A 9,788-nucleotide genomic window follows, 5' to 3' on the forward strand; every position below is an offset into this window, starting at 1 on the left:
TTTCCAATGGCACGCTAGTACTTGAAGACTCAACGGAGGAACCCTCAGGTTCCTGTTTCGTGATTCCCATTACTTGTGGTACACAAGTTAGGCCTCCAAATAATGTTGTTATTTTCGGTCCACAACGATGCCTATTAACCCTCAAGGATTCCTACATTGAAGTAATCTCCTCGACACGACAGTCATTTCTGGTAAGAACACATTTCTTTCCTCTAAAACCGATACATGCTTTAACTTTAATGAATATAGATATAGACAAGACGGCTATTCTTTATAGTATACGACCAGAATAAAGTCCTAATAAAGGCTTAAATTCAATATTTCCAAACGTAAAATGCACAAAACTCACCTGCTCAAAATCAAACCATGCATTATCATTACTTGGACATTTGAGTTGAACCCAATTTGAAACCCCACAGTTATTCTAAAACTGGGCAAACGTTATTCATGGTGGTCAATATCGTGGATGAGCGTTATTATACAAACCTTATTAGCATATTTATAAATACTCCACTGATATGAAGCTTAATGGCGACTGACACTAACGAAGACAAATGTGAAAATTCAGATTCCGAGGAGAACAACTGACGGTCGGTGTCGCCCACGTCGACATATTACACCAAAACGGAGGTTTAATTTGAGTCATTGTCTATTTGTTTGAGTGGGATTTATGACGTCTTCCGTGCCAATTGCAGAACGTCACGTCACAGCGTAGAGCGCGCGCTGGTCGTAGTAGTTCACTTATGACGCACAACCCAAACGTGTTTTAAGCGCAAATATGATCTCATCCTAAATCCGTCACAAGTGTCGCCTGATGGTCGTTCGGGGGGAATATCTCCACATTGAACAGACAAAAGAAAGACCGCGAATAAGAATTTTACTACAAGCCTCATTTGCCCCGGTTTTGAGAGAGCACGACTGAAAGCGCCCAAAATGAAACAGACAAAAAGAAAAACAACATGGAAATATATATATATTCCATAAAGCTAATTCTACAGAATACAAAGGTTCAAAAACTATTCTAATAAGTTTTTTTTTTACCGTTGCACCAGTTAAATGTTATAGTAGCCAGGGGTCTAATATTCCTATAATATTCCAATAAATATGACACAAATAACGCATGCGTCATAAATAGACATTTGAGCAAACAGAACCAGACAATCAAATATAAATAAAGTCTAATATTAGTGTGTCACTACAATTTCTACCCAAAATATAGCAACAGCACTCTAACAAGAATCACTGAATTGGGATCACGCGTTTACCTTTGTGCATGCCGGTGTAACGGTCCTTCAATACTGTCAATTCGTGGATTTTCCCAAACTGTTCGAATAGGGGCTTCAGGTCTTTTTCTTCAAGGTTTCGCGGTATTTGCCCGATGAAGAGTTTTATGGCATCTTGGTCTTTCATGGTGCCGTTCTCCGGGTGAATGGAGATGGATTCTGACCCGTTCATGGGTTTGGGAAATGGGATCTGAGCGTACTGGTGCTGGATAAGAAATAGTGGATGTTGGGTCGGTGCTGCCCCGGGTCCAGTGAAAAGCAGGCTGGAGTATGCGGGATGGGGCGGCTGTGGGTGCTGCTCCGTTCTTGTCTCAGTCTGAGTGAATCTGGCCATTCTGAGCGGGGAGCAGACTGGATAATAATAATGACAACACGCACACACACACTGAGAGAGAGCGAGCAGTCATCTGGAAACACAGACTTACTTTCTAGGCGATACACAAAACGTACGCACACAGACAGTAGATGGTAAAGGGGGTGGGGGAGACGGACGCGAAAACGCGCCATGTTCTGCTCCTGAGCGACACCCAGTGGCCAACGAGGGAGATTGGATATCTTGAAGTGGAGCCAGCGTGGCTTAAGGCTAAAATACACTACAAGACTTTTGCTCTGACTCTGCAGTCTGGACTTGTTGCGGAAAGTCTGTGCCAATCTTGATCAGTCAGTGTACGTGTTTCCATCTGAAACTTTCAAAAAGTCTGCAAGTCTATGGTGTCTAGTTTAAATAAAATCTGTTCAGATTTTAAAGTCTTGCAGCGTATTCCAGCCATTACGAGGAGCGTCTATATTTGTCGCTGAAAATATACATTAGCTACTATTCAACAACGACAATAAGAATCAACCGCGAGTACACCGCACGCCTCTAAATCTGACGCGTATAGAAAATACGAGATATAAAAAATTCCGGTAAGCAGTTATGTTACGCAGAAGCGCACGCATTTATAGTACTAACTAGGGCTGTGCAATTAATCGAAAATTAATCGTAATCGTACATTTTGGCCTTCATCCATTACAAAAACAAAAGAATCGAGGTAAACGATTATTGTGCCGCATTCCATTTTGCAATCCTGTCTTTAAGTATAAATCCACAGGGCACACCTTTCCTTAACAGTTAATGCTATTTATTTACGTTTATTTTTCAGTTAATTATTTTCAGAGATTAAAAGCCACGTTTTTTATTTTCCATGTTGTTTTAAAGGATAATGAGTAATCGTGATAAATAATCGTGATCTCAGTTTTGGAAAAAATAATCGTGATTATGATGTGTCATAATCGAGCAGTCATAATACCTTTTAACTTGGCCTTAATACTTTTTGTAATTATATGTTTACATAGTTTTTTATTAATGGCATTACTAAATGCTTTTGGTTTTAATTGTATAGATTAATCGTCTATTAGGGATGGGCATCGACTTCAAACTTTATTCGTTTATTACTGTGGTAATTGTGGAAATTGTAGTATTTTAGTAGAAACTATGTTTACAATGGTATACCTTTCTAGGGGAAATAGAAATTCACTTTTCATATTGAACTGTGAGGTAACCGGTGTTTCAAGAACATTTTGAAAATATTGTGGAATCGACCTGTCCACATTTTTATCTGATATTATCCATAAAAAACTGCTGACACAATACATACTTAGAATTGTTGGCTACTGGGTGTGTATTTGTGCAAAATAGAAAACAATGTTTCATGCATATTTCATGTGACCAGTCATGCAAGGTCCCAAACAGTTGCTTAATTAAAAGAAAACATTGTCTTGTTTTTAATGGTCTTTGAAAAAGCTGTCACATCGCTACCCTGCTGTGCCTGTTGAATTTGTGAAAGCACAACAGGCTTTTGTAAACTGACAGTTTTGATGATTCTAGGAACTCCATTTGTTTTGAGACAAAGCAATTTTATAACAGGGAGTGATGTAGCAATTTCAACACTTCATCCTCTTGGCAGGAACAGGACATGGCATTGAACTTTTATATAACAGATCAATACCTCACTCATAAGTGTCCTTTAAGAAAGTCAAAACTTTGCGATATCTAGGCAAAGTTCATCTCTGAATGCATCAGTTGTATGATTGTGATAAAATGAATTAGTTATTGGGGCCCAGCCCCCTTCTTCTTCTTCTTCTTCTTCTTCTTCGAAAATGATGAAATTTGGCACACTTGTAGTGGTAGTCCAGTGACAAAGTATGGGGTCTCCAGCCCTCACTCTATAGCTCCACCAGCAGTTAAAAAAGTTAACTTTTCAAATGCCTTTAAGTGTTAAACCCATTGATTTACAGAAGTTCTATTCGGCACATGGCATCCACTCCTCACACTCATCGTATTCCATGTGTTACATTAAGAAAGTACAGTATTGCGTTTTTTTTGAGCCGCACAGGTTTAACCCTAATGAACTGAGATTCTTGCTGTTGTTCAAAAGTTATGACGTCGCAAACTTTTCAAAGTTGACCCAAACTTGGATCTGAGACCGTATCTTGGCTATTCTTCGATCTACCGGTACAAAACCCTGTAGGCTTTATCGATACCTCGGACTGGGGGTCCATCCCAAATATGGGAACAGCGCATTCAATGGGTCGCGAGATTTGGAAAACATATATTTTTGCTCGTAACTTGGGATACGTTTGTCAGAAAATCGGACAAATCTGATCTCTGTGTTTACGGATTCCTTGGGTCATGCCGGATCTGTCACAATTGGAAGAAAATCATCTAAAATTCGACAATTGCATTTCATTCTCCATGATTTGTCTACAGTTTGATTTCATTCTCACCTATTCTTCATATCCTGTTTGGTTCTCACGTACCTTTAATACCTGCTGGTTTTTGCTCTTGTTGCCCTGTGCTGCTCTGGCTCTGTGGTGCTATAGCTCCAGACAGATCTTACATGTGCAGCTGCGTGGTGTTAGATTTTAAATCCCATGCTTGGAGACCTTGAGGTTGGTGGTTCGAACCCTGTGTGCACCACATGTAATGTTTAGATGTGAAGTCTTTGATTGGTTTTCATTCTCACCTTTTCTTCCAAACCCATTTGTTTTTCAGATACGTTCTACATCTCCTGGTTTTTGCTCTTGTTACTCTGTGCTGCTCTGGTTATGTGCTACTATTGCTCTAGACAGTGTTTATTTATGCAGGTGGGTGACCCAGCTTGATAAACCCCACACTCTGAGACATCAAGGTTGTGGATTCGAGTCCTGTGAGCAAAGTGTAATCATGTTTATGTAAAGTCTATGTTTCGTTCTCAAACTGTCCCTTCTTCCATGTACGTTTCGATTTTGCCGTTTTCTCTGACGTGATTCTGCGCTGGCATGGCTCTGCGGTGCACTTGCGGTGCCTTTGCGGGCTTGGCCTCGTGTCGCTGCTTGCAGCTATATTGCTTGTTTACACCTGTACGGTTCGTCTATATGATTTTATTGGGCAGGCTTCATCAATGCTTATTATTTGAAATATAAAGTTTGGGCATCCCATATCCTTCCCCCATTGACTTTCATTGTATTACTGTGGCATTTCTCCAAATATCTTCTCTTGCGTTCCACCAGAACAAGACACTTGACTAAAGGCTTTGAATGACGTGAAGGTGAATAAATCACCTTATTGTTATTGTTGAATGCACATCACTGTGAAATATGTCAGAATACAGCCGTAACAACTGCATTTTGTATTCATTCACATTTAAATCTACATCTGCACTTGGCATATAGATGTTCTTTTCAATAATGCAACCAAACAGTGTGCTTTACACTCTCATTTAAAGATCTGTGGTCAGACTAATGGTGCAATAAATTTAAGTTCAATCAAATACCCAAAGGTCCAAAGCAGTAAAGAGAATTAAAAGGCAAACCTATGTATTTACACTCATTACACCAAAATATGTAAGTGAAAACTGATGATAAAGTTCTACTGCCTCCACCTCGGTAGACTGCTGGTGATAGGAGTAGCTTTTTTGACTTTGATTGAATAGGAAAAGTAAGAACCAACAGTTCACGTGCTTTATTGACCACCACCATTAGTATTTTGTCGGGCTGAGGGACAGCGACAAGAAATCAATGGCACAGGCACTAACACGAACCGAAGATGTAGCATTAGCCTACAGTTTAACACGCAAGTGTTTTTTAGCTACTGGTTGTTAAGCACCCATTGGAGTGGGCGGTGGGCAGTGAGGCTTGGCCTCCCCAGTTTGCGCTAAGTGACTGGGGCTCGAAAAGACACTTGAAGTGTGCACTTAACAGACTGCGCTGCTAACAGGCACACAGATCGGCTTTTAGCCTACAATGTACATTCGGTTGAATAAACCAGCGCTTGCTAAACTGGCGCTCGCGGTGATAGCGAACTTCACAATAACCGCACCGCAGACAAAACATTGACGCGTGCACCCTCTAGAGTACAGAACATTTGTCAATGTAAAAAAAGCCTGGAATAACTGTCTGCCATACCTGCATCACGTCACATTTACGATATATGAAGCAAGAGATTTTTACCATGTTTCTGCTGAAGCGAAGAAAAGCAGCTTCGTGTTCGTAAGCAGTTGCACAATCCACCAGCATGATGCTCGAGCTGAAACCAATTGAAAACACCTGTGCTTAAAACACGCGTTGTTATTGCTATTTATTTGGTATTTGTGTCTTGTTATTAAAATGTGCGTCTATTTAAAATGATATTATTCGGATTAATACCCTGTTTGATATAATGACATGTATTAAGTTAGATACGGTAAACATGCAATAGGCTATTGTGCAATATATGAAAACCTGTTTTCTCTAATGTTACTGCACTTTATTGTGTAGTTATATATTTTCTTGTTACTATTGCATAATCAAAACAACTGCAGTTGGATTAATATTAACTGAAATGTGCAATAAAAACCATGGTTTTTATCAATACTTAAATGTGGATTTATCTCTCTATTTTTCAAATGATCTCTTTCTGCAATATTATGTCGATAAACTGTTTTGTGTGCGTGGCTCTGTATGTAGAATCATGTTTTTGTAACTCAATTCATATTTATATTAGTCCATGTCTTTTAAGTACAACAATGGTTAGTGTCTATATGTATGCATTGTAGCAATGCCCTAAACTGACAACGAATTCCTTGTATGCTCAGGCAAACTTATTTTCTATTCTATTCCATTCTATTCTATTCTATTCCATTCTATTCTATTCTATTCTATTCTATTCTATTCTATTCTATTCTATTCTATTCTATTCTATTCTAGAAACTAATGAAGAATGATTTTTGTTGTTTGGAGGGGTGTATACCCATTGTAAGATGTTTGGGTAACAACACTGGAAATAGACAGTGTTGACAAAGTTGTAAATATAGTTTTTTTTAAACAGCTTATGTCTATAAATGGCATGTTGTCGGTTGTTGAAGAATTGCTCATCATTTGATTGAAATGTGTTGGAATATTTCAAGCCATTATATTCTATATTAAACTTAGATGGTGAGGAAACATGACTTACAATGCTTCAATAACTTTCCAAGGCTGATAGTGATTGGCACTGGTCCGTTATCCAATATATCAGACTGCAAAACATATATGTAACACTAGAGGGAACCCACAACCTATGCATTCCCAATCCTGGTTAGCGTGCATCTTTGCAGGACTACAGAGACTTAAATCTGAAATAATGAATGGTGTGCTAATACTACCCTGATTTATATTCTGTAGACTCCTGTAGTTTTATCAATGTTGTAATGAGAAGCTACTCTGCTAACAAGCTCAGCTCGAATGGAAGCCTAATCTCTTATTAATAAACTAGGACAGTCTTCATTTCAGTGTGCCAGATTCATAAGGCCGTGAGTACTTCGTGATGTTTTTTTAGTTATTTATTTATTTAATACGGATACACTGGCTCTAACCTTTCCAGTTAATTGTGTAAAAGCTATGCAGGCAGTGATCCAAAAATGGAATTGCAACATAAGCAAAAAAGTTTTGGAAGGATGCCCACAAGATTTCATCTTATTCGCGTTTCGGAAGTGATTTTATTATGTGGGTGTTGAAAGCTTTGTTGACATCAGTCTGTCACTCCCGACTGATGATCTTTGCAATAACAGGCAGTTTACGGCAGCCATAACATTCATGTGTTGAAATATCAAATGTCATACTGTCAAAACCACAATTCATAATTGATGGCAAGGCTTTTTGAATGCCAACGACAGGCTTTGTCTTTATATGACAGATTCTCCATATAGACATACAGCATATGAATGTATTCCTAACAGTATTGCTGCTTTTTTTACTATACTGTATGTTATATAACATACCTTCAGAAAATGTGGAAACACTGCATATTGGACCAATGCAGATTGGCTGTTAAAATTAAAGGATTAGAATGATGTTCCTCTGCAGTCCTCACCTAGAGAAGCAAAGCACTTGTTACAGAGTTCGCTTACAGTTGAACAAAAATTCTGAAAAAATGAGGTAAGGTAGAAAGCTCCACAACTCTTTTGATGCCATCAAACTTCACCCATGCATCTCAATGAACATCAATGAGAAACACATTCAGGTTGCCCAAGGTTGACCGTCAACGGTCTTATTAAAACAGTCAAGCTGTGCAAGCTGCGCTTCCAGTGTTTTCCCTTTAGCCTCATTCCGAGGCACGTCGGTGTGAACAAACAACAGAGAGGAATGGATATTGACGTTTGATGAGTAACAGCGAAAACATCAAGGTAAATAAAATTTTCATAAAGTGAATATACACTGCGTGCCGATGTATAAAAGAATTCAAATGATCTCTACATGCATCTCTCGTCTTCATTTTGGATACATTGTTAGTGCTGTGCTACTGTGAGTTTTGAGTTTTCTTTTTTATAAAACGACGTTGTCGTTTTTTTTATCTGAGCTTCCTTAGTAATTCAGGCAGCTCACCAACTAGTCAGTTTTATGTAGTATTGCACATCATAGAGATAATACCTCATTATTTCCTCAAACTGTGTTTTAAAGCCCTTCGGGGCTGACTCTTGAGGGCCATGCATTAAGTATTCATTGCGAAGCATTGCCAGCGAGTCATTTATCATTGCTCAAACCTACTGTCATGTAAATGCACTCATTGCCTTCTGCCTGATTGTCTCGCTGTATTTATTTACCAAGTAGAAGATATAATGTGCCCGAGCAATTTGATGCGGGATGCTAGGTTAGGCCCTATGTTTTGCCCATTTTCCAGACCACCTCAGATTAATATTTTATGTACATTTCCACTTGTCAAGGTAAAGTAACCTCGACTTGTAATTTTAAGGATGCGTTTGTGGTGGTGGAATTCCAAGGGACCACATATCACCATGGCGTTGTAGCTTTCCACACATTCTCACATTAAAAGCATACATACATAATTAAATTCACAGTGTGGTTGTATTGAATTTCAACTTGTTGTCATACTTTTATAGTTCAGCACTTATACAGTACAGTAATGTGTGGCAAATCAAAAGATAAGTAGAGAGACAGGAAGTGATTTTCTAATGAAGATTTAATGGATTTTATCGTTCATGGGAATTGTAATGGTTTTAATGGGAACTATGATATGTGACAGATATTTGAATATTGGAATAATGCATAACTCCACAAAAAAACAAATGTGTAAGGATTTTAATGGAAAATGCCCATATTTCTAAATAGTATTTTAATGGAAACCATTAGAATTTCAGTAATGGTTTTATTAGTTGTTTTCTTTGAACAGCGTTGAAACACAAACTGGGACTCAGTTCATCCAGAGTGTTATTACTCTATGGGGCAGTTTCAAACACAGGACTTCGATTAAACCAGGACTTTGTCTTATTTAAATTAAGACAAATAAGTAGTTTTGTTTGGGTAACATGCTTTAGAAAAAAAACATTGGAGATGTGCATCTTGAGATAAAGCAATGGCTCTGATATAATTTAGGTAGGGCTGTCATATGCAGATTAAAAGTTTGTGTTTACATAGTATATGTCTGTGTACTGTTTATTTTAGTTTTGTATTTATAAACACAAAAAACATACACATACAGGTATATATATTCAGGAAATATTTAGAAGTATTTATTCATATTTCAAATGATTGAAATGAGATATAAACATTTTTTAATTATTAATTCTTCTTAAATATAAGCACGTACGTGTATATGTTTATAAATACAAAGTAAATATGCACAGAACACAGACGTATATTATGTTTTCTGGATGTGATAAATGCCGATTAATCGTATGACAGACCTAATTTTAAGATATCAGTGCAACATTTTAGTCTGGGACTGAGCTTAAACCTTGTCTGGGAAACCGAACGTATATCTCTGGCTGAACTGGACAAATGAATTGGGACTAACTGTTATATAACTCTATTTGAAACAGCCATCAGAAAAAGATCAGCTGTGCTATGTGGCACTGACTCTTATTAATGTTCTGTTGATATGTGTTGTGCTCATGTAGCCTTGTGTTTTGAAACCTAAATTGACGTCCGACTCAGCGTGTTATGGACAACATTTCTCTTTCCGACAGCGGGACTGCCAATTAAAAGTAAAATCCTGTCTTTCATGACAGT

The 9,788-nt window shown here is 38.0% G+C and overlaps 1 protein-coding gene across 9 annotated transcripts in view; it reads right to left on the bottom strand.

The window, feature by feature from the left end:
- The window catches only part of celf5a (cugbp, Elav-like family member 5a), a gene marked incomplete at its 5' end in the record, with an annotated part of 159,303 nt that extends 153,456 nt beyond the window's left edge, over positions 1-5,847 (bottom strand). For 3 of the 9 annotated variants that reach the window (XM_079471521.1, XM_079471519.1, XM_079471518.1), the window contains one exon: positions 1,266-1,617. In XM_079471521.1, coding sequence (XP_079327647.1) covers positions 1,266-1,617 — 352 coding nt within the window. Of the gene's footprint in view, positions 1-1,265; positions 1,651-5,753 lie in introns of those variants that run through there. The other 6 variants (XM_079471524.1, XM_079471522.1, XM_079471523.1 and 3 more) reach the window with 6 other exon arrangements.
- Positions 5,848-9,788: the final 3,941 nt, after the last annotated feature.

Source organism: Barbatula barbatula (assembly GCF_947034865.1).
Source record: "Barbatula barbatula genome assembly, chromosome: 13".
Taxonomy (NCBI): Eukaryota; Metazoa; Chordata; class Actinopteri; order Cypriniformes; family Nemacheilidae; genus Barbatula; species Barbatula barbatula.